The 25,521-nt window shown below is 49.9% G+C and overlaps 1 protein-coding gene across 5 annotated transcripts in view; it reads right to left on the bottom strand.

The window, feature by feature from the left end:
* LOC137304213 (NLR family CARD domain-containing protein 3-like) overlaps positions 1–25,283 on the bottom strand; it is an 87,213-nt gene extending 61,930 nt beyond the window's left edge. For 3 of the 5 annotated variants that reach the window (XR_010958529.1, XM_067972779.1, XM_067972782.1), the window contains exon 1: positions 6,243–6,452. Coding sequence is in view for 4 of the 5 variants with exons in the window: in XM_067972779.1 (XP_067828880.1) it covers positions 6,243–6,408 (166 nt within the window). In the remaining variant the exon portion in view is untranslated. Of the gene's footprint in view, positions 1–6,242; positions 6,453–13,533; positions 13,784–24,397; positions 24,483–24,528 lie in introns of those variants that run through there. The other 2 variants (XM_067972780.1, XM_067972781.1) reach the window with 2 other exon arrangements.
* Between the last annotated feature and the right edge of the window lie 238 nt (positions 25,284–25,521).

Here is a 25,521-nt window from a genome sequence, read left to right on the forward strand (position 1 = left end):
GGCAACTCTTCACCAACTTTCCATGTGCACAGTTATGCCCGTGGTTTTGCAGGATGCTCTGTAGCCTAGTACCTAGCAAGCTACAAATATCAAGCATGGTGCATGTCCAGGGACTCACACAATGTTTCTCGTTGGCTGGGCACTTGGTAACATGTGTTGTCATCATTCTAACATAAGTCCCTTTTCTATTGACTTGCATGCGAAGGCTCCACAATTTGAGAGCAGTAGATATGTAATGGAGGGGGTATAGCAAACGGAAACCCTTGGAGAAGTTAAACACTTCAGTAGGGGACAATAGGGGGAGTGGGAGAGGGTGAGGTCAGAGGGCTGCGCCAAACTCAGAGCCCAATGTTTGCACTGTAGACGTTCTATGTCACTCACACCTACAGTGTGAGTGACATAGAACGTCTACAGTGCAAACATTGCTTTTATATAGTGCCTTTAACATAGTAAAACATCCCAAGGCACTTCACAGGAGAGATTATCAAACAAAATTTGACACTGAGCCACATAAGGAGATATTAGGACAGGAGACCAAAAGCTTGGTCAAAAAGGTAGGTTTTAAGGAGCATCTCAAAGGAGGACAGAGAGGCAGAGAGGTTTAGGGAGGGATTTCCAGAGTTGAGGGCCTAGGCAGCTGAAGGCACGGCCACCAATGGTGGAGTGATGAAAATTGCGATGCAGGCGTATGGGAACACCACCACCTGCACGTTCCCCTCCAAGTCACACACTATCCTGACTTGGAAATATATCGCCGTTCCTTCATCGTCGCTGGGTCAAAATCCTAGAACTCCCTTCCTAACAGCACTGTGGGAGAACCTTCACCACACGGACTGCAGCAGTTCAAGAAGGTGGCTCACCACCACCTTCTCAAGGGCAATTAGGGATGGGCAATAAATGCTGGCCTTGCCAGCAACGCCCACATCCCGTAAATGAATAAAAAAAATTGGAGATGCGCAAGAGGCCAGATTTGGAGGAGCGCAGAGATCTCAGAGGATTGTACGCTGGAGGAGGTTACAGAGATAGGGAGGGGTGAGGTCATGGAGGGATTTGAAAACAAGGATGAGAATTTTAAAATCCCGTTGCTGGACCGGGAGCCAATGTAGGTCAGTGAGCACAGGGGTGATGGGAGAACGGGACTTGGTGCGAGTTAGGATACGGGCAGCAGAGTTTTGGGTGAGCTGACGTTTACGGAGGGTGCAAGGTGGGAGGCCTGCCAGGAGAGCCTCATAGATTCATCCACTCCTGTGGTGTGCAGGACGTTAGTTAGTGCGATACAGGAGACACCATGGAGTAAAGCACATAACACAAGTGAGGAGGAGCAAGTGTAGGTGGCACTGGACGACCCGCAATCTGCTGGCTGGAAGGCTAGCTTGAGGACTCCTTCAACTGCCGAGCACAAAACCTCACAAAGTTCATGGAGCACTTGAGTGTGCACCAAACAGCCTGAATAGTTACTGGGCATTGATGCATGATGCATCTACGCTGCATAACTGCCTGACCCAGCTGCAGGTTACCATGGGGAGCACTTTTACTAAAGGGCCTTCTGCACCAGAGATCCCATTGATCAAGGTCCTGAGATTAGGCATATTTCCTTAATTAATTGTCTGACTGGGACTCTAAAGTTCTTGGACTCCAATCTACATTAGTCTGTCTTGTCTAAAGTCATCATGTTGGGTCCAGATCGACAAAACCATGAAAGCAGGGCTTCAACAACCTCAATGCTGCCAAGTAACCTGGTAATTACACATTCTGGACATTCAGAAGGAGGGCCCTGCAGCAGGGGAAAAGGAGTTGCAAGCTCAGATGATAGAGATATCTCCTGAGGTGATGCCACATCCATAACCACTCATCCCTCATTCAGTGATACTAGATGCGTCGCAGAACAAACAGGCTCCAGTATCGACCACACTAATCCCACCCCTAACTGTAACCTTAACCTTAATTCTAACCCAACCCCAAACCCCAAACATCACACAAATCCTACCTCTAACCCTACCCCTGGCCATATCACAACCCTAACCCCAACCTTCACACCAATCCTAACCCAAACTAAACCATCACACCAATCATAACCCTAACCCTGATCCTACCATTAACCTCAACCCAACCATCATACCAATACTAACCCTAACTCTGACCCTAATAACAACCCTAAACAAATCCTAGCCCTAATCCCAACACAACCATCACCCCAATCCTCATCCCAATTCAATAATCACACCAATTCTAACCACAACCCCAACCATGACACCAATCCTAATCCTAACAAAATCCTTCTAACACAAGCACACCAATCCTACCCCTAACCCCAACCTAGTCACCACTCCAATACTAACTCTAACCCTACTCATAACCCTACCACTAAACTTACCCCTGTCCCTAACTCCAACCTTATTCCTAGCTCTAAACATCACACCAATCCTAACTCTAAACCCAACCCAACCTTCACACCAATCCTCACTCCAAACCATCCATCACAGCAACCTACCCCTAACCCCAAACCAACTACAGAATCATAGAATCGTTACAGCACAGAAGGAGGCCATTCGGCCCACCGAGCCCGTGCCGGCTCTTTGTAAGAGCAGTCCAGTTAGTCCCAGTCCCCCGCTCTTTCCCCATAGCCCTGCATATTTTTTCCCTTCAAGTATTTATCCAATTCCTTTTTGAAGGTTATCTGCTTCCACCACCCTTTCAGGGAGCACTTTCCAGATCATAACTACTCGCTGCGTAAAAAACTTTATCATCATGTCGCCTTCGGTTCTTTTGCCAATCATCTTAAATCTGTGTCCTCTGGTTCTCGACCCTTCCACCAATGGGAACAGTTTCTCTTTATTTACTCTATCAAAACCCTTCATGATTTTGAACACCTCTATCAAATCTCCATTTAACCTTCTCTGCTCTAAGGAGAACAATCCCAGCTTCTCCAGTCTATTCACATAACTGAAGTCCCTCATCCCTGAAGCCATTCTAGTAATTTTTTTCTGCACCCTCTCTAAGGCCTTCACATCCTCCCTAAAGTGCGGTGCCCAGAATTGGACACAATACTCCAACTTTGGCCAAACCAGTGTTTAATAAAGGTTCAACATAACTGCCTTGCTTTTGTACTCTATGCCTCTATTTATAAAGCCCAGGATCTCATATGTTTTTCAACCACTTTCTCAACCTGTCCTGCCACCTTCAAAGATTTGTGCACATATACCCCCAGATCTCTCTGTTCCTGCACCCCCTTTGGAATTGTACCATTAATTTATCTTGCCTGTCCTCGTTCTACCTGCCAAAATGTATCACTTCACACTTCTCTGCATTAAATTTCATCTGCCACGTGTCCACCCATTCCACCAGCCTGTCCATATTCTCTTGAAGTCCATTACTATCCTTCTCATTGTTTACTACACTTGCAAGTTTTGTATCATCTGCAAATTTTGAAATTGTGTCCTGTATACCCAAGTCCAAGTCAGTAATACATATCAAGAAAAGCAGTGGTCCTAGTACTGACCCCTGTATACCTTCCTCTAGTACGAAAAACAACCGATCACCACTACTCTCTGTTTCCTGTCACTTGGCCAATTTTGTATCCATGCTGCCACTGCCCCTTTTATTCTGTCGGCTTCAATTTATCAAACGCCTTTTGAAAGTCCATATACACCACATCAACCGTATTACCCTCATCAACCGCCTCTGTTACCTCATCAAAAAAAATCAATCAAGTTAGTTAAACACCAATTGCCTTTAACGAATCCATGCTGGTTTTCCTTTATTAATCCACACTTATCTAAGTGACTAGTAATTTTGCACTGCATTATCATTTCTAAAAGGTTCCTCACCACCGAGGTTAAACTGACTGGCCTGTAGTTGCTGGGTTTATCCTTACACCCTCTTTTGAACAAGGGTGTAACATTTGCAATTCTCCAGTCCTCTGGCACCACCCAGTGTCGAAGGAAGATTGGAAGATTTTTTTTATTCGTTCATGGGATGTGGGCGTCGCTGGCGAGGCCGGCATTTATTGCCCATCCCTAATTGCCCTTGAGAAGGTGGTGGTGAGCCGCCTTCTTGAACCGCTGCAATCCGTGTGGTGATGGTTCTCCCACAGTGCTGTTAGGAAGGGAGTGCCAGGATTTTGACCCAGCCACGATGAAGGAACGGCGATATATTTCCAAGTCGGGATGGTGTGTGACTTGGAGGGGAATGTGCAGGTGGTGTTGTTCCCATGTGTCTGCTGCCCTTGTCCTTCTAGGTGGTAGAGGTCGCGGGTTTGGGAGGTGCTGTGGAAGAAGCCTTGGTGAGTTGCTGCAGTGCATCCTGTGGATGGTACACACTGCAGCCACAGTGCGCCGGTGGTGAAGGGAGTGAATGTTTAGGGTGGTGGATGGGGTGCCAATCAAGCAGGCCGCTTTGAACTGGGTGATGTTGAGCTTCTTGAGTGTTGTTGGAGCTGCACTCATCCAGGCAAGTGGAGAGTATTCCATCACACTCCTGACTTGTGCCTTGTAGATGGTGGAAAGGCTTTGGGGAGTCAGGAGGTGAGTCACTTGCCGCAGAATACCCAGCCTCTGACCTGCTCTTGTAGCCACAGTTTTTATGTGGCTGGTCCAGTTAAGTTTCTGGTCAATGGTGACCTCTAGGATGTTGATGGTGGGGGATTCGGCGATGGTAATGCCATTGAATGCCAAGGGGAGGTGGTTAGACTCTCTCTTGTTGGAGATGGTAATTGCCGGGCACTTGTCTGGTGCGAATGTTACTTGCCAATTATCAGCCCAAGCCTGGATGTTGTCCAGGTCTTGCTGCATGCGGGCACGGACTGCTTCATTATCTGAGGGGTTGTGAATGGAACTGAACACTGTGCAATCATCAGTGAACATCCCCATTTCTGACCTTATGATGGAGGGAAGGTCATTGATGAAGCAGCTGAAGATGGTTGGGACTAGGACACTGCCCTGAGGAACTCCTGCAGCAATGCCCTGGGGCTGAGATGATTGGCCTCCAACAACCACTACCATCTTCCTTTGTGCTAGGTATGACTCCAGCCACTGGAGAGTTTTCCCCCTGATTCCCATTAACTTCAATTTTACTCGGGCTCCTTGGTGCCACACTCGGTCAAATGCTGCCTTGATGTCAAGGGCAGTCACTCTCACCTCACCTCTGGAATTCAGCTCTTTTGTCCATGTTTGAACCAAGGCTGTAATGAGGTCTGGAGCCGAGTGGTCCTGGCGGAACCCAAACTGAGCATCGGTGAGCAGGTTACTGGTGAGTAAGTGCCGATTGATAGCACTGTCGACGACATCTTTCATCACTTTGCTGATGATTGAGAGTAGACTGATGGGGCGGTAATTGGCCAGATTGGATTTGTCCTTCTTTTTATGGACAGGTCATACCTGGGCAATTTTCCACATTGTCGGGTAGATGCCAGAGTGGAAATGTTTGGCTAGAGGCGCGACTACTTCTGGAGCACAAGTTTTCAGCATTACAGCCGGGATGTTGTCGGAGCCATAGCCTTTGCTGTATTCGGTGCACTCAGCCGTTTCTTGACATCACATGGAGTGAATGGAATTGGCTTACCCTTCTTAAATAATGGAGTGATACTGGCAGTTTTCCAATCTAAGGGGACAATTTCTGAATTGAAAGAGTTTTGGAAGATCATGATTAAAGCAGCTACAATTTGCTCTTTTAATACCCTGGGGTGGAAACCATCAGGTCCTGGAGATTTGTCTATCTTTAGTCTCATTATTTTCTCCATTACCATGTTTTTACTTATGTTGAATCTGGTCAGTTGTTCCCCTTGATTTATTTATACTTCTCACGTCTCTGGTATTTTATCTTCCTCCTCTCCCGTGAAGTAAGTATTTAGCAAGTCTGCCATTTCCTGATTTTGAATTACAGTATTTCCTGTGTCTGTCAGTAAGGAGCCCACATTACCATCAGCCACCCTCTTTCACTTAATATATTTGTAAAAACCCTTGATATCTCTCCCAAATCTTTTCTCATATTCCCTTTTTGCAGATTTTACCACTTTCTTTGTATCCCTTTGCTGTTCTTTATGTCTCTCCCAGACTGCGGGATCTCTACTGCTCTTTGCTGAACTATTTCTCGGGCCTGTACGGAGGCTCGAGTACCCTGGAAGAGGAAGGGTCCGGCTTGCCCAGCAACTTCCAGCACAGACCCACACTAACAACCACTTCCATCAGGGCAGAAAACCTCCCCCATGGGAACTACAGGTGAGAGAACAAACGGGATTTACTTACGTTGAGAGTCGCCCGAGGCCTGGACAGTAATATTCACATCACCTCTGATATTCTGAAGGGACGGACACACTGCAGTATTCCCAGTGCCCATGCTCTGAGTGCATTGGATAGTTTGCTGCTGCACAGGTTGAAGGTCTGAGCTTTGAACCTCACCTTCAAGGAACATATTTCAGTTTGGATTATTACCACTTTGGATATAATCATGTAAACAACTCTATATGCACACAGTATACGCAGAGACAGTATGTAAACAATTCCATATACACGGCATGTAAACAATTCCATATACACACAATATTCACAGGGACAGTATGTATGTGTGCACACACATCTGTGTGTGTCTGCACATCTGTGTATGTGTGTGCATGTGTGCGTTTGCCCACTTGTGAATGCGTACCTGTATGAGTGTGCACATGTCTATGTGTGTGCTGCTGCGCGTGCACACATCTGTGTGCATGCATATGTGTATGTGTGAGCGCCTGTGTGCGCATATGCCCATGTACACGTGCATCAGTCTGTGTGCACATGACTGTGTGTATATGCGTGTGTGTGTGTGTATGCGTACCTGTGTGTGCGCACACATCTGTGTGTATGCTCGCCTGTGTGTGTGCACACAGGCCTGTGTGGGCACAAACACATGTCTGCTCGTACGTGTGTGTGCTTGCGCCTGTGTGTGCATGCATGAATCTGTGTATGTGCACATCTGTGTGTATGTATGCGTCTGTGTGTGAGTGCGCGCATCTGTGTGTGTGCGCATGTCCGTGTGTGCATCTGTGTGTGTACACACGCCTGTGTGTATGCGTGCCTGTATGCGTGTGCGCTCGTCTATATGTGTATGCGTGCGTCTGAGACTGCACGCATCAGTGTGAGTGCAAATATCTGTGTGTGTGCGTGCACGTCTGTGTGTATGTGTATATGCGTGCGTCTATGTGTGTATGCATGCCAGTGTGTGTGTGCACATCTGTGTACGTGCGTGCTTGTGACTGTGCATGCATGTGTATGCGCATCTCTGCATGTGTGCGCATGTCAGTGTGTGTTCCTCCATGTGTCAGTATGTGTGTCTGTGTGTACCTGTGTACATGTGCGCCTGTGTGTCTGTATGTGTACGTGTGTTTGAGTATGCATGCCTCTGTGAGTATGTGTGTATATACGTGCATCAGTGTGTGGGACTCAAGGCGGATAAATCCCCTGGACCTGATGGCTTCCATCCTAGGGTCTTGAGGGAAGTGGCAGTAGGGATTGTGGATGCTTTGGTGATAGTTTTCCAAAATTCCCTGGACTCAGGAGAGGTCCCGGCAGATTGGAAAACTGCTAATGTAACACCGTTATTTAAAAAGGGTAGTAGGCAGAAGGCTGGAAATTATAGGCCAGTTAGCTTAACATCTGTGGTGGGTAAAATTTTGGAGTCTATTATTAAGGAGACAGTAACGGAACATTTAGATAAGCATAATTTAATAGGACAAAGTCAGCATGGCTTTATGAAGGGGAAGTCATGTCTGACAAATTTGCTTGAGTTCTTCGAGGATATAACGTATAGGGTGGATAAAGGGGAACCAGTGGACGTAGTGTATTTAGACTTCCAGAAGGCATTCGACAAGGTGCCACATAAAAGATTATTACTTAAGATAAAAAATCACGGGATTGGGGGTAATATTCTGGCATGGGTGGAGGATTGGTTATCGAACAGGAAGCAGAGAGTTGGGATAAATGGTTCATTTTCGGACTGGCAACCAGTAACCAGTGGTGTTCCACAGGGGTCGGTGCTGGGTCCCCAACTCTTTACAATCTATATTAACGATTTGGAGGAGGGGACCGAGTGCAACATATCAAAATTTGCAGATGATACAAAGATGGGAGGGAAAGTAGAGAGTGAGGAGGACATAAAAAACCTGCAAGGGGATATAGACAGGCTGGGTGAGTGGGCGGAGATTTGGCAGATGCAATATAATATTGGAAAATGTGAGGTTATGCACTTTGGCAGGAAAAATCAGAGAGCAAGTTATTTTCTTAATGGCGAGAGACTGGAAAGTACTGCAGTACAAAGGGATCTGGGGGTCCTAGTGCAAGAAAATCAAAAAGTTGGTATGCAGGTGCAGCAGGTGATCAAGAAAGCCAACGGAATGTTGGCTTTTATTGCTAGGGGGATAGAATATAAAAACAAGGAGGTATTGCTGCAGTTATATAAGGTATTGGTGAGACCGCACCTGGAATACTGCATACAGTTTTGGTCTCCATACTTAAGAAAAGACATACTTGCTCTCGAGGCAGTACAAAGAAGGTTCACTCAGTTAATCCCGGGGATGAGGGGGCGGACATATGAGGAGAGGTTGAGTAGATTGGGACTCTACTCATTGGAGTTCAGAAGAATGAGAGGCGATCTTATTGAAACATATAAGATTGTGAAGGGTCTTGATCGGGTGGATGCAGTAAGGATGTTCCCAAAGATGGGTGAAACTAGAACTAGGGGGCATAATCTTAGAATAAGGGGCTGCTCTTTCAAAACTGAGATGAGGAGAAACTTCTTCACTCAGAGGGTGGTAGGTCTGTGGAATTTGCTGCCCCAGGAAGCTGTGGAAGCTACATCATTAGATAAATTTAAAACAGAAATAGACAGTTTCCTCGAAGTAAAGGGAATTAGGGGTTATGGGGAGCGGGCAGGAAATTGGACATGAAGCTGAGTTCGGATCGGTCAATGCCCTGTGGGTGGCGGAGAGGGCCCAGGGGCTATGTGGCCGGGTCCTGCTCCGACTTCTTGTGTTCTTTAGATTTGTGGTTGGGATCAGATCAGCCATGATCTTATTGAATGGCGGAGCAGGCTCGAGGGGCCGATTGGCCTACTCCTGCTCCAATTTCTTATGTTCTTATGTTCTTATGTACATCTGTGTATGTGCGTGTATGTGTGCAAGTGTCTGTGTGTGTGCTCCTTGCAGTGTCAGCGCGTGCGTCTGTGTTTATGTGTCTACGTGTGTGCTGCTGTGCATGCACATGTCTGTGTGCATGCATATGTGTCTATGTATGTGTGTGTGCATCTGTGTGCCCACGTCTGTGTGTTTGAGTGCGGGAGTCTGTGTTCCTGCGTGCCTCTATTTGAGTGCGTGCGCATGTCTGTGGGCTCTATGTGTGTGAGTGTGTGTCCGTGTGTTTGCAAGTGTACATTTGTGCATCAGTGTGTGCGCGTGATTCTGTAAGTGTGCATTTACATCCGTGTGTGCGTGTGTTGGCACACATCTGTATAAATGTGCGCATTTGTGTGTATGACTGAGGGACACCGGTCAGGGCGACTGAGGGACACCGGTCAGGGTGACTGAGGGACACCGGTCAGGGCGACTGAGGGACACCGGTCAGGGCGACTGAGGGACACCGGTCAGGGCGACTGAGGGACACCGGTCAGGGCGACTGAGGGACACCGGTCAGGGCGACTGAGGGGCACCGGTCAGGGCGACTGAGGGACACCGGTCAGGGCGACTGAGGGACACCGGTCAGGGCGACTGAGGGACACCTGTCAGGGCGACTGAGGGACACCGGTCAGGGCGACTGAGGGACACCGGTCAGGGCGACTGAGGGACACCGGTCAGGGCGACTGAGGGACACCGGTCAGGGCGACTGAGGGACACCTGTCAGGGCGACTGAGGGACACCGGTCAGGGCGACTGAGGGACACCTGTCAGGGCGACTGAGGGACACCGGTCAGGGCGACTGAGGGGTCAGTACAGTGGTGAGGAGATTGAGAGTCTGCTGCTTAGATGGCAATTCACAAACACACTGATTTGGAAATAAGACATCTAGAGTTCTGTCTCTTGAATTTCATAGAATCTTAAAGCAGATTGTATTAATATGAAAGTGAACAAAGCTGTACATCGAGGGACAATTGAAAGGGAAGCTGTATGGGTAGAAATGAATTACTTTGATATGAAACGAACAGATCTTCTGTGGCATCGCTCATGACGAGTCAGTGCTGAAGTGTAATGTCCAAAATGTAGCAGCAGGTAAATGGGACAATTAGCACACATGCATTCTATACGCAAAACATTGAAATATGTGAGAGATCCAGAATCGCATACATTCTCATCTAAGGCTTTACATTCCTGGGACACTGGGACCAGACCTGGGGCAGGAGGAACCTGTATAAGTGGACAGGTTGCACCTCAACAGAGCTGGGACCAATGTCCTAGCAGGGATGTTAACTAGTGCTGTGGTGGAGGGTCTTAACTAATTTGGCTGGGGGAGAGGCACCAGGATGAAGCATCAGTAAGGAGAAACAAGGTGCACAGTGGACTGGGAGACACAAACAGCATTCGAATAAAGATTAACCCAGAAATAGGACTGATCAGAGGGAAATGCGAGGCAGGCTCAGATGGGTTTATGCACATAGCGTGGTAAAGAAGGTTGGTGAGCTGCAGGCACAAGATAGGGAAGGAAAAAAAAGACGCGGGGGGGGGTCGGGTGGCAGTATTGATCAAAGATACTGTTATAGCACTGGAACAGGATGATATACTTGAGGGTTCAAAGACGGAATCTATTTAGGTAGAATTAAGGACCAGAACAGGAGTTGTTACACTGCTAGGTGTTTACTATAGGTCACCAAATAATGGGAAGGAGATAGAGGAGAAAATTTGCAGGCAAATTTCAGAAAGCTGCAAGAACAATACAGCAATGATAATGGGGGACTTCAATGATCCTAATATAGACTGGGAAAATAACAGTGTAAAGGACAAAGAAGGGGAGGAATTCCTGAAATGTGTACAAGAGAACTTTCTTGATCAGTGTGTTTCCAGCCCAATGAAGCAGGAAGCAGTCCTGGATCTAGTTCTGGGGAATGAAGTGGGGCAGGTGGAGTATGTTTCAGTGGGGGAGTATTTGGGAAACAGTGATCACAATATCACTAGGTTTGGAGTAGTTATGGAAAAGGACAAGGAACAATCAAATGTGAAAATACTCAAATGGAAGAGAACTAATTTCAGTGAGTTGAAAAGCCATCTGGCTCAGGTGGTTTGAAATCAAAAATTGGCAGGTAAAACAGTAAATGAGCAATGGGAGGCCTTCAAAGAGGAGACAGTTCGGGTACAGAGTAGACACATTCCCACGAGGGGGAAAGGCAGGGCATCCAAAGATAGAGCTCCCTGGACGATTAAAGAAATTGAGGTTAAACTGAAACAGAAAAAGGAGGCTTATGATAAATGATAGGTTCATAATACAGTAGAGAACCAGGCCGAATACAGAAAGTATAGAGGAATCTATAAAAGGAAATAAGAGGGGCAAAGAGAGAGTATGAGAAAGATTAGTGGTAACATAAGATGGAACACTAAAGTCTTTTAGGAACATATAAAGCGTAAAAGGATAGTCAAAGAACAGGTGGGCTGATTAAGGACCAAAATGGAAATCTTCTTGTGGAGGCAGAGAGCATGGCTGAGGTACTGAATGAGAACTTTGCATCTGTCTTCACAAAAGAAGAGGATGTTGCTAATGTTATAGTAAAGGAGGAGGTAGCAGAGAACTTCAGGAGGACATAGACAGACTGGTGAAACGCGCAAACACATGGCAGATGAAAGTTAATGCAGAGCAGTGTGAAGTGAGGAATTTTGCAAGGAAAAATGAGGAGAAGCAATATAAATTAAATGGTAAAATTTTAATTGGTTTATAGGAACACAGAGACCTGGGGGTGAATATCTTTGAAGGTGGCAGGACAAGTTGATAAAGCTGTTAAAAAAGCATACAGGATCCTTGGTTTTATAAATAGAGGCATCGAGTACAAAAGCAAGGAATTTATACTAAACCTTTATAAAACACTGGTTAGACCCCAACTGGAATATTGTGTCCAATTCTGGGCACCAGGCTTTAAGGAAGGATGTGAAGGCCTTGGAGAGGGTGCAGACGAGAATGGTACCAGTTATGTGGAGAGACTGGAGATGCTGGAATTGTTCTCCTTAGAGCAGAGAAGGTTAAGGGAGAGAGAAAAGGAATTGATTAAAAACAAAAGCAAGCGATTAAAAGGGCACAGCAAGAGCCCAGAGCTCCCTCACACACACTCATTCACTCACTCATTCTGTTACACAGGCAATCTCTCAGCAAATACCACTGACAAACAAAATCCCCAGTTACAAAGTAGAGAGGGAGGAAAGTTGGGAGAGAGACAAAGACAGGACAGACTTTCTGCATCTCTTTCCAATAAAAGTTTGGTGGGGTTTGTCTCCTGCTTTGCCACTCACTCCCCCTAAAAGGTGCCGGGCTCTCTGTCCTGGTTAATGTTTTGTTGCAATGTCCAAACTGCACCTGTGCCTGTTTTCGCTTCTGTTCCTGAGCAGGGGGCAAAAAGTCTGGGCATTTGTTGCTGCTTCAGCCCCTTTCACAACGACAACTTGTATATATAACATAATATATATATATCTATATTTATACATTACATAGAATAAAGCACAGGCACAGCACAGAAACAGGCCATTTGGCCCAACAGGATAAAGAAGTTTCTCCTGAATTCCCATTTGGATTTATTATATTAATATTACAACAGAAGTACTACTACTACAAGCCCCCATAATGGCTGTGGGGAAAGAGCAGAGGGCAAAATGGGACTAATTGGATAGCTCTTTCAAAGAGCTGGCACAGGCACGATGGGCCGAATGGCCTCCCCCTGTGCTTTTTTTTATTCGTTCATGGGATGTGGGCATCGCTGGCGAGGCCGGCATTTATTGCCCATCCCTAATTGCCCTTGAGAAGGTGGTGGTGAGCCGCCTTCTTGAACCGCTGCAGTCCGTGTGGTGACGGTTCTCCCACAGTGCTGTTAGGAAGGGAGTTCCAGGATTTTGACCCAGTGACGATGAAGGAACGGCGATATATTTCCAAGTCGGGATGGTGTGTGACTTGGAGGGGAACGTGCCTACCATGATACTATGAGATTTAATAGAGGTGCTCAAAATCATGAGGGGTTTTGAGAGAGTAGATTGAGAGAAACTGTTTCCAGTGGCAGGAGGGTCAGTAACCAGAGGACTCAGATTTAAGATAATTGGCAAAAAAAGCCACGGGGATGATGAGGAGACATTTTTTTTACGCAGTGAGTTGTGATGATCTGGAATGCGCTGCCTAAAAGGGCGGTGGAAGCAGATTCAATAATAATTATCAAAAGGGGATTGGATAAATACATGAAAGGAGAAATTTGCAGGGCTATGGGGAAAGAGCGAAGGAGTGGGACTGATTGGATAGCTCTTTCAAAGAGCCGGCACAGGCCCGATGGGTCGAATGGCCTCCTTCTGTGCTGTATCATTTCATGATTCTAAAAATAGCTGACATGCAATTACCTTTCTCCATTGTGTAACAATTAGGATTGCGTGAGAAAGAAAGAAAAAAGGTAGAAATAGAGAGAGCAAGTCAAGAACAAAGAATCGAGAGAGAGAAGAGAACTAGTGGCTGCTAGGGTGACAGAGTAACAACGAGGGAGACAGAAGGGAGGAAGGAAAAATAGACATATGGGCACAGAATGATAAAGGCAGAAACAGAAGAGAAAAGTTAATGAAATGATAACATTCTTTGTGTTGAATCTTCCTGCCTCTGTAAAAAATAAGAGAAAATAACACAAATTACATGACAGTGGTGGTTCGGTAGCATTTGTGTAGGAAAGTTTAGAAAACTGACTATATTTCATAAGCCATAATTTTACTTATAGCAATGGACAATGGCACCACTCCTCAACCCTGAGCTGGTAGTGTCTCAGTATATGAAACCTCACTGCTTCAGTCCTCCAGTTTGAGGGATGTTTATGGAGCACCCTTACCTGCCCCAAGGAACTTTGCTCACAAGGAATGTGGCAATCAGCACCTTCATATAAAAGAGAAAAAAAGCATTGCAATCTCAGGCTCAGAGCATTCTTAATGCCTGACCACTTTAAAACAAATGGAGTCTGACCAGAACTGGACACAGTGCTCAAGGTGGGTCTGACCAGAACTGGACACAGAGTTCGAGGTGGGTCTGACCAGAACTGGACACACTGCTCAAGGTGGGTCTGACCAGAACTGGACACAGTGCTCAAGGTGGGTCTGACCAGGACTGGACACAGTGCTCAAGGTAGGTCTGACCAGGACTGGACACAGTGCTCAAGGTGGGTCTGACCAGAACTGGAGACAGTGCTCAAGCTGCAGTCTGACCAGAACTGGACACAGTGCTCAAGGTGGGTCTGACCAGAACTAGACACAGTGCTCAAGGTGGGTCTGACCAGAACTGGACACAGTGCTCAAGATGGGTCTGACCAGAACTGGACACAGTGCTCAAGGTGGGTCTGACCAGAACTGGACACAGTACTTGAGGTGTGGTCTGACCAGGACTGGACATAGTGCTCAAGGTGGGTCTGACCAGAACTGGACAAACTGCTCAAGGTGGGTCTGACCAGAACTGGACACAGTGTTCGAGGTGGGTCTGACCAGAACTGGACACACTGCTCAAGGTGGGTCTGACCAGAACTGGACACAGTGTTCGAGGTGGGTCTGACCAGAACAGGACACAGTGCTCAAGGTGGGTCTGACCAGAACTGGACATAGTGCTCAAGATGGGTCTGACCAGAACTGGACACACTGCTCAAGGTGGGTCTGACCATAACTGGAGACAGTGCTCAAGCTGCAGTCTAACCAGAACTGGACACAGTGCTCAAGGTGGGTCTGACCAGAACTAGACACAGTGCTCAAGGTGGGTCTGACCAGAACTGGACACACTGCTCAAGGTGGGTCTGACCAGGACTGGACACAGTGCTCAAGGTGGGTCTGACCAGGACTGGACACAGTGCTCAAGGTGGGTCTGACCAGAACTGGACACAGTGCTCAAGATGGGTCTGACCAGAACTGGACACACTGCTCAAGGTGGGTCTGACCAGAACTGGAGACAGTGCTCAAGCTGCAGTCTAACCAGAACTGGACACAGTGCTCAAGGTGGGTCTGACCAGAACTAGACACAGTGCTCAAGGTGGGTCTGACCAGAACTGGACACAGTGCTCAAGATGGGTCTGACCAGAACTGGACACAGTGCTCAAGGTGGGTCTGACCAGAACTGGACACAGTACTTGAGGTGTGGTCTGACCAGAACTGGACATAGTGCTCAAGGTGGATCTGACCAGAACTGGACACAGTGCTCAAGGTGGGTCTGACCAGGACTGGACACACTGCTCAAGGTGGGTCTGACCAGAACTGGACAAACTGCTCAAGGTGGGTCTGACCAGAACTGGACACACTGCTCAAGGTGGGTCTCACCAGAACTGGACACAGTGCTCAAGATGGGTCTGACCAGAATTGGACACAGTGCACAAGGTGGGTCTGACCAGAACTGGACACAGTGCTCAAGATAGGTCTGACCAGATCTGGACACAGTGCTAAAGATGAGTCTGACCAGAACTAGACACAGTGCTCAAGGTGGGTCTGACCAGAACTGGACACAGTACTTGAGGTGTGGTCTGACCAGAACTGGACACAGTGCTGAAGGTGGGTCTGACCAGAACTGGACACAGTACTTGAGGTGTGGTCTGACCAGAACTGGACACAGTGCTCAAGGTGGGTCTGACCAGAACTGGACATAGTGCTCAAGGTGGATCTGACCAGAACTGGACACAGTGCTCAAGGTGGCTCTGACCAGAACTGGACACAGTGCTCAAGGTGGGTCTGACCAGAACTGGAAACAGTGCTCAAGGTGGGTCTGACCAGAACTGGACATAGTGCTCAAGGTGGATCTGACCTGAACTGGACAAAGTGCTCAAGGTGGGTCTGACCAGAACTGGACACAGTGCTCAAGGTGGGTCTGACCAGAACTGGACACAGTGCTCAAGATGGGTCTGACCAGAACTGGACACAGTGCTCAAGGTGCAGTCTGACCAGAACTGGACACAGTGCTCAAGGTGGGTCTGACCAGAACTGGACACAGTGTTCGAAGTGGGTCTGACCAGAACAGGTCACAGTGCTCAAGGTGGGTCTGACCAGAACTGGACACAGTGCTCAAGGTGGGTCTGACCAGAACTGGATACACTGTTCAAGGGGGGTCTGACCAGAACTGGACATAGTGCTCAAGGTGGGTCTGACCAGGACTGGACACAGTGCTCAAGGTGGGTCTGACCAGAACTGGACACACTGTTCGAGGTGGGTCTGACCAGAACAGGACACAGTGCTCAAGGTGGGTCTGACCAGAACTGGACAAACTGCTCAAGGTGGGTCTGACCAGAACTGGACACAGTGCTCAAGGTGGGTCTAACCAGGACTGGACACAGTGCTCAAGGTGGGTCTGACCAGAACTGGACACAGTGCTCAAGATGGGTCTGACCAGAACTGGACACACTGCTCAAGGTGGGTCTGACCAGAACTGGAGACAGTGCTCAAGGTGGGTCTCACCAGAACTGGACACAGTGCTCAAGATGTGTCTGACCAGAATTGGACACAGTGCACAAGGTGGGTCTGACCAGAACTGGACACAGTGCTCAAGGTGGGTCTGACCAGAACTAGACACAGTGCTCAAGGTGGGTCTGACCAGAACTGGACACAGTGCTCAAGATGGGTCTGACCAGAACTGGACACAGTGCTCAAGGTGGGTCTGACCAGAACTGGACACAGTGCTCAAGATGGGTCTGACCAGAACGAGACACAGTGCTCAAGGTGGGTCTGACCAGAACTGGACACAGTGCTCAAGGTGGGTCTGACCAGAACTGGACACAGTACTTGAGGTGTGGTCTGACCAGAACTGGAAACAGTGCTCAAGATGGGTCTGACCAGAACTGGACATAGTGCTCAAGGTGGATCTGACCAGAACTGGACACAGTGCTCAAGGTGGGTCTGACCAGAACTGGACACAGTGCTCAAGGTGGGTCTGACCAGAACTGGACACAGTACTTGAGGTGTGGTCTGACCAGAACTGGAAACAGTGCTCAAGATGGGTCTGACCAGAACTGGACATAGTGCTCAAGGTGGATCTGACCAGAACTGGACACAGTGCTCAAGGTGGATCTGACCAGAACTGGACACAGTGCTCAAGGTGGATCTGACCAGAACTGGACACACTGCTCAAGGTAGGTCTGACCAGGACTGGACACAGTGCTCAAGGTGGGTCTGACCAGAACTGGAGACAGTGCTCAAGCTGCAGTCTGACCAGAACTGGACACAGTGCTCAAGGTGGGTCTGACCAGAACTAGACACAGTGCTCAAGGTGGGTCTGACCAGAACTGGACACAGTGCTCAAGGTGGGTCTGACCAGAACTGGACACAGAGTTCGAGGTGGGTCTGACCAGAACTGGACACACTGCTCAAGGTGGGTCTGACCAGAACTGGACACATTGCTCAAGGTGGGTCTGACCAGAACTGGACAAACTGCTCAAGGTGGGTCTGACCAGAACTGGACACAGTGCTCAAGGTAGGTCTGACCAGGACTGGACACAGTGCTCAAGGTGGGTCTGACCAGAACTGGAGACAGTGCTCAAGCTGCAGTCTGACCAGAACTGGACACAGTGCTCAAGGTGGGTCTGACCAGAACTAGACACAGTGCTCAAGGTGGGTCTGACCAGAACTGGACACAGTGCTCAAGATGGGTCTGACCAGAACTGGACACAGTGCTCAAGGTGGGTCTGACCAGAACTGGACACAGTACTTGAGGTGTGGTCTGACCAGGACTGGACATAGTGCTCAAGGTGGGTCTGACCAGAACTGGACAAACTGCTCAAGGTGGGTCTGACCAGAACTGGACACAGTGTTCGAGGTGGGTCTGACCAGAACTGGACACACTGCTCAAGGTGGGTCTGACCAGAACTGGACACAGTGTTCGAGGTGGGTCTGACCAGAACAGGACACAGTGCTCAAGGTGTTTCTGACCAGAACTGGACACAGTGCTCAAGGTGGGTCTGACCAGGACTGGACACAGTGCTCAAGGTGGGTCTGACCAGAACTGGACACAGTGCTCAAGATGGGTCTGACCAGAACTGGACACACTGCTCAAGGTGGGTCTGACCAGAACTGGAGACAGTGCTCAAGCTGCAGTCTAACCAGAACTGGACACAGTGCTCAAGGTGGGTCTGACCAGAACTAGACACAGTGCTCAAGGTGGGTCTGACCAGAACTGGACACAGTGCTCAAGATGGGTCTGACCAGAACTGGACACAGTGCTCAAGGTGGGTCTGACCAGAACTGGACACAGTACTTGAGGTGTGGTCTGACCAGAACTGGACATAGTGCTCAAGGTGGATCTGACCAGAACTGGACACAGTGCTCAAGGTGGGTCTGACCAGGACTGGACACACTGCTCAAGGTGGGTCTGACCAGAACTGGACAAACTGCTCAAGGTGGGTCTGACCAGAACTGGTCACACTGCTCAAGGTGGGTCTGACCAGGACTGGACACAGTGCTCAAGGTGGGTCTGACCAGGACTGGACACAGTGCTCAAGGTGGGTCTGACCAGAACTGGACACAGTGCTCAAGATGGGTCTGACCAGAACTGGAGACAGTGCTCAAGCTGCAGTCTGACCAGAACTGGACACAGTGCTCAAGGTGGGTCTCACCAGAACTGGACACAGTGCTCAAGATGGGTCTGACCAGAATTGGACACAGTGCACAAGGTGGGTCTGACCAGAACTGGACACAGTGCTCAAGATAGGTCTGACCAGATCTGGACACAGTGCTCAAGATGAGTCTGACCAGAACTAGACACAGTGCTCAAGGTGGGTCTGACCAGAACTGGACACAGTACTTGAGGTGTGGTCTGACCAGAACTGGACACAGTGCTCAAGGTGGGTCTGACCAGAACTGGACACAGTACTTGAGGTGTGGTCTGACCAGAACTGGACACAGTGCTCAAGGTGGGTCTGACCAGAACTGGACATAGTGCTCAAGGTGGATCTGACCAGAACTGGACACAGTGCTCAAGGTGGGTCTGACCAGAACTGGACACAGTGCTCAAGGTGGGTCTGACCAGAACTGGAAACAGTGCTCAAGATGGGTCTGACCAGAACTGGACATAGTGCTCAAGGTGGATCTGACCTGAACTGGACAAAGTGCTCAAGGTGGGTCTGACCAGAACTGGACACAGTGCTCAAGGTGGGTCTGACCAGAACTGGACACAGTGCTCAAGATGGGTCTGACCAGAACTGGACACAGTGCTCAAGGTGCAGTCTGACCAGAACTGGACACAGTGCTCAAGGTGGGTCTGACCAGAACTGGACACAGTGTTCGAAGTGGGTCTGACCAGAACAGGTCACAGTGCTCAAGTTGGGTCTGACCAGAACTGGACACAGTGCTCAAGGTGGGTCTGACCAGAACTGGATACACTGTTCAAGGGGGGTCTGACCAGAACTGGACACAGTGCTCAAGGTGGGTCTGACCAGGACTGGACACAGTGCTCAAGGTGGGTCTGACCAGAACTGGACACAGTGTTCGAGGTGGGTCTGACCAGAACAGGACACAGTGCTCAAGGTGGGTCTGACCAGAACTGGACAAACTGCTCAAGGTGGGTCTGACCAGAACTGGACACAGTGCTCAAGGTGGGTCTAACCAGGACTGGACACAGTGCTCAAGGTGGGTCTGACCAGAACTGGACACAGTGCTCAAGATGGGTCTGACCAGAACTGGACACACTGCTCAAGGTGGGTCTGACCAGAACTGGAGACAGTGCTCAAGCTGCAGTCTGACCAGAACTGGACACAGTGCTCAAGGTGGGTCTCACCAGAACTGGACACAGTGCTCAAGATGTGTCTGACCAGAATTGGACACAGTGCACAAGGTGGGTCTGACCAGAACTGGACACAGTGCTCAAGGTGGGTCTGACCAGAACTGGACACAGTGCTCAAGATGGGTCTGACCAGAACTGGACACAGTGCTCAAGGTGGGTCTGACCAGAACTGGACACAGTGCTCAAGATGGGTCTGACCAGAACGAGACACAGTGCTCAAGGTGGGTCTGACCAGAACTGGACACAGTACTTGAGGTGTGGTCTGACCAGAACTGGAAACAGTGCTCAAGATGGGTCTGACCAGAACTGGACATAGTGCTCAAGGTGGATCTGACCAGAACTGGACACAGTGCTCAAGGTGGATCTGACCAGAATTGGACACAGTGCTCAAGGTGGATCTGACCAGAACTGGATACACTGCTCAAGGTAGGTCTGACCAGGACTGGACACAGTGCTCAAGGTGGGTCTGACCAGAACTGGAGACAGTGCTCAAGCTGCAGTCTGACCAGAACTGGACACAGTGCTCAAGGTGGGTCTGACCAGAACTAGACACAGTGCTCAAGGTGGGTCTGACCAGAACTGGACACAGTGCTCAAGGTGGGTCTGACCAGAACTGGACACAGAGTTCGAGGTGGGTCTGACCAGAACTGGACACACTGCTCAAGGTGGGTCTGACCAGAACTGGACACATTGCTCAAGGTGGGTCTGACCAGAACTGGACAAACTGCTCAAGGTGGGTCTGACCAGAACTGGACACAGTGCTCAAGGTGGGTCTGACCAGGACTGGACACAGTGCTCAAGGTAGGTCTGACCAGGACTGGACACAGTGCTCAAGGTGGGTCTGACCAAAACTGGAGACAGTGCTCAAGCTGCAGTCTGACCAGAACTGGACACAGTGCTCAAGGTGGGTCTGACCAGAACTAGACACAGTGCTCAAGGTGGGTCTGACCAGAACTGGACACAGTGCTCAAGATGGGTCTGACCAGAACTGGACACAGTGCTCAAGGTGGGTCTGACCAGAACTGGACACAGTACTTGAGGTGTGGTCTGACCAGGACTGGACATAGTGCTCAAGGTGGGTCTGACCAGAACTGGACAAACTGCTCAAGGTGGGTCTGACCAGAACTGGACACAGTGTTCGAGGTGGGTCTGACCAGAACTGGACACACTGCTCAAGGTGGGTCTGACCAGAACTGGACACAGTGTTCGAGGTCGTCTGACCAGAACAGGACACAGTGCTCAAGGTGTTTCTGACCAGAACTGGACATAGTGCTCAAGGTGGGTCTGACCAGGACTGGACACAGTGCTCAAGGTGGGTCTGACCAGGACTGGACACAGTGCTCAAGGTGGGTCTGACCAGAACTGGACACAGTGCTCAAGATGGGTCTGACCAGAACTGGACACACTGCTGAAGGTGGGTCTGACCAGAACTGGACACAGTGCTCAAGCTGCAGTCTAACCAGAACTGGACACAGTGCTCAAGGTGGGTCTGACCAGAACTAGACACAGTGCTCAAGGTGGGTCTGACCAGAACTGGACACAGTGCTCAAGATGGGTCTGACCAGAACTGGACACAGTGCTCAAGGTGGGTCTGACCAGAACTGGACACAGTACTTGAGGTGTGGTCTGACCAGAACTGGACATAGTGCTCAAGGTGGATCTGACCAGAACTGGACACAGTGCTCAAGGTGGGTCTGACCAGGACTGGACACACTGCTCAAGGTGGGTCTGACCAGAACTGGACAAACTGCTCAAGGTGGGTCTGACCAGAACTGGACACACTGCTCAAGGTGGGTCTGACCAGGACTGGACACAGTGCTCAAGGTGGGTCTGACCAGGACTGGACACAGTGCTCAAGGTGGGTCTGACCAGAACTGGACACAGTGCTTAAGATGGGTCTGACCAGAACTGGAGACAGTGCTCAAGCTGCAGTCTGACCAGAACTGGACACAGTGCTCAAGGTGGGTCTAATCAGAACTGGACACAGTGCTCAAGATGGGTCTGACCAGAATTGGACACAGTGCACAAGGTGGGTCTGACCAGAACTGGACACAGTGCTCAAGATAGGTCTGACCAGATCTGGACACAGTGCTCAAGATGAGTCTGACCAGAACTAGACACAGTGCTCAAGGTGGGTCTGACCAGAACTGGACACAGTACTTGAGGTGTGGTCTGACCAGAACTGGACACAGTGCTCAAGGTGGGTCTGACCAGAACTGGACACAGTACTTGAGGTGTGGTCTGACCAGAACTGGACACAGTGCTCAAGGTGGGTCTGACCAGAACTGGACATAGTGCTCAAGGTGGATCTGACCAGAACTGGACACAGTGCTCAAGGTGGGTCTGACCAGAACTGGACACAGTGCTCAAGGTGGGTCTGACCAGAACTGGAAACAGTGCTCAAGATGGGTCTGACCAGAACTGGACATAGTGCTCAAGGTGGATCTGACCTGAACTGGACAAAGTGCTCAAGGTGGGTCTGACCAGAACTGGACACAGTGCTCAAGGTGGGTCTGACCAGAACTGGACACAGTGCTCAAGATGGGTCTGACCAGAACTGGACACAGTGCTCAAGGTGCAGTCTGACCAGAACTGGACACAGTGCTCAAGGTGGGTCTGACCAGAACTGGACACAGTGTTCGAAGTGGGTTTGACCAGAACAGGTCACAGTGCTCAAGTTGGGTCTGACCAGAACTGGACACAGTGCTCAAGGTGGGTCTGACCAGAACTGGATACACTGTTCAAGGGGGGTCTGACCAGAACTGGACACAGTGCTCAAGGTGGGTCTGACCAGGACTGGACACAGTGCTCAAGGTGGGTCTGACCAGAACTGGACACAGTGTTCGAGGTGGGTCTGACCAGAACAGGACACAGTGCTCAAGGTGGGTCTAACCAGGACTGGACACAGTGCTCAAGGTGGGTCTGACCAGAACTGGACACAGTGCTCAAGATGGGTCTGACCAGAACTGGACACACTGCTCAAGGTGGGTCTGACCAGAACTGGAGACAGTGCTCAAGCTGCAGTCTGACCAGAACTGGACACAGTGCTCAAGGTGGGTCTCACCAGAACTGGACACAGTGCTCAAGATGTGTCTGACCAGAATTGGACACAGTGCACAAGGTGGGTCTGACCAGAACTGGACACAGTGCTCAAGGTGGGTCTGACCAGAACTAGACACAGTGCTCAAGGTGGGTCTGACCAGAACTGGACACAGTGCTCAAGATGGGTCTGACCAGAACTGGACACAGTGCTCAAGGTGGGTCTGACCAGAACTGGACACAGTGCTCAAGATGGGTCTGACCAGAACTGGACACAGTGCTCAAGGTGGGTCTGACCAGAACTGGACACAGTGCTCAAGGTGGGTCTGACCAGAACTGGACACAGTACTTGAGGTGTGGTCTGACCAGAACTGGAAACAGTGCTCAAGATGGGTCTGACCAGAACTGGACATAGTGCTCAAGGTGGATCTGACCAGAACTGGACACAGTGCTCAAGGTGGGTCTGACCAGAACTGGACACAGTGCTCAAGGTGGGTCTGACCAGAACTGGACACAGTACTTGAGGTGTGGTCTGACCAGAACTGGAAACAGTGCTCAAGATGGGTCTGACCAGAACTGGACATAGTGCTCAAGGTGGATCTGACCAGAACTGGACACAGTGCTCAAGGTGGATCTGACCAGAACTGGACACAGTGCTCAAGGTGGATCTGACCAGAACTGGACACAGTGCTCAAGGTGGGTCTGACCAGAACTGGACACAGTGCTCAAGATGGGTCTGACCAGAACTGGACACAGTGCTCAAGGTGGGTCTGACCAGGACTGGACACAGTGCTCAAGGTGGATCTGACCAGAGCACTGGACAGTTTGCCTAGGATTTCCTTTGATGCATATTTTACTGTTCTATCTACAGTCGATTGGCTTTGATGATTGCAGCTCTGCAGTGGTCTGCAAATGTGACCAGTTTACATTTAGTTTCCAAATCCAAGTCAATGATGTAGATTAGGATCAGTCATGGTCCCAACACCAAGCCCTCGGCCACCCCACTTAGTACTATGTCCACACACCAACATAATTCCTCAAACAGTTACCTACTGTTTTCCACCCTTTAGGGAGAGAGGCAAACCGGGGAGTGGGGCTCTTGTGAGGGGAGGGGGTGAATCTGGGAGTGCGGCTCGGGGTTGGGTGGGGGGCGGGGGGGGGCGGTGGGGAGGGAGTAGGGAAAGAGAGGGAGGGTGTTCTGGGGGAAGACTGAGACACAACAGTCAGTGCACTGATATCTCCCTGAGGGAGAGGGGACTGAGACACACCAGTCAGTGCACTGATATCACCCTGAGGGAGAGGGACTGAGAGACACCAGTCAGTGTACAGATATCACCCTGAGGGAGAGGGGACTGAGACACACCAGTCAGTGCATTGATATCACCCTGAGGGAGAGGGACTGAGAGACACCAGTCAGTGCGCTGATATCTCCCCGAGTCTGTACTTTACCTCCCACAGTTGTAACATCAGTTGCCTGAAAGATTGCCTTTACAATGAGAGCGTTTGACAATCGGAGCACAACAGGCAGGGCGATTCCATCTTTGGCTTAATTCTCATTTCACACTTTGTAGGCACTTTACCCAATATCTGTGCAATGGGGCAGTGATGAAATCCACGGATGAACTCAGATGGCACTTCCTCCGCTAAACTAAACAAAATAAAGATTATCAGGGGAGTGACATCGCCGTGGGTCCTGCCGGAGATTGCCGTGTTCTGCTGGAGATCGCCGTGTTCTGCTGGAGATCGCCGTGGGTCCTGCTGGAGATAGCCGTGGGTCCTGCTGGAGATCGCCGTGGGTCCTGCTGGAGATCGCCGTGGGTCCTGCTGGAGATCGCCGTGGGTCCTGCTGGAGATTGCCGTGGGTCCTGCTGGAGATCGCCGTGTTCTGCTGGAGATCGCCGTGGGTCCTGCTGGAGATCGCCGTGGGTCCTGCTGGAGATCGCCGTGGGTCCTGCTGGAGATTGCCGTGTTCTGCTGGAGATCGCCGTGGGTTCTGCTGGAGATCGCCGTGTTCTGCTGGAGATCGCCGTGGGTCCTGCTGGAGATTGCCGTGGGTCCTGCTGGAGATTGCCGTGGGTTCTGCTGGAGATCGCCGTGTTCTGCTGGAGATCGCCGTGGGTCCTGCTGGAGATCGAGGTGTTCTGCTGGAGATCGCCGTGTTCTGCTGGAGATCGAGGTGTTCTGCTGGAGATCGAGGTGTTCTGCTGGAGATCGCCGTGTTCTGCTGGAGATCGCCGTGGGTCCTGCTGGACAGGGCTGATCAGTTGCCGATCCTCCCGCACGGCCCCGCTCCCCCGGGTTGGACCTTAACCTTTACTCCGATTTAAGCCGCAGAAAGTTGAGCCTCGAACTGACCAGGAACCAGGAACTGCGGCGGAATGAGGAAGCGGCGGGGCCGCGCGGAATGGGAGGGTTCGGAGCCTGGCTTCATTCCAGCCCGGGCCAATTCTGTGTCACACACCGATGACTGTTTCAGAGAATGATACAGCAGATGAGGAGGCGCTTTATACCTGTGCTGGCTCTTTGAAAGAACTGTCCAATTAGTCCCCAATCCCCTGCTCTTTTCCCATAGC

This window comes from Heptranchias perlo, chromosome 36 (assembly GCF_035084215.1).
Source record: "Heptranchias perlo isolate sHepPer1 chromosome 36, sHepPer1.hap1, whole genome shotgun sequence".
NCBI classification, from domain to species: domain Eukaryota; kingdom Metazoa; phylum Chordata; class Chondrichthyes; order Hexanchiformes; family Hexanchidae; genus Heptranchias; species Heptranchias perlo.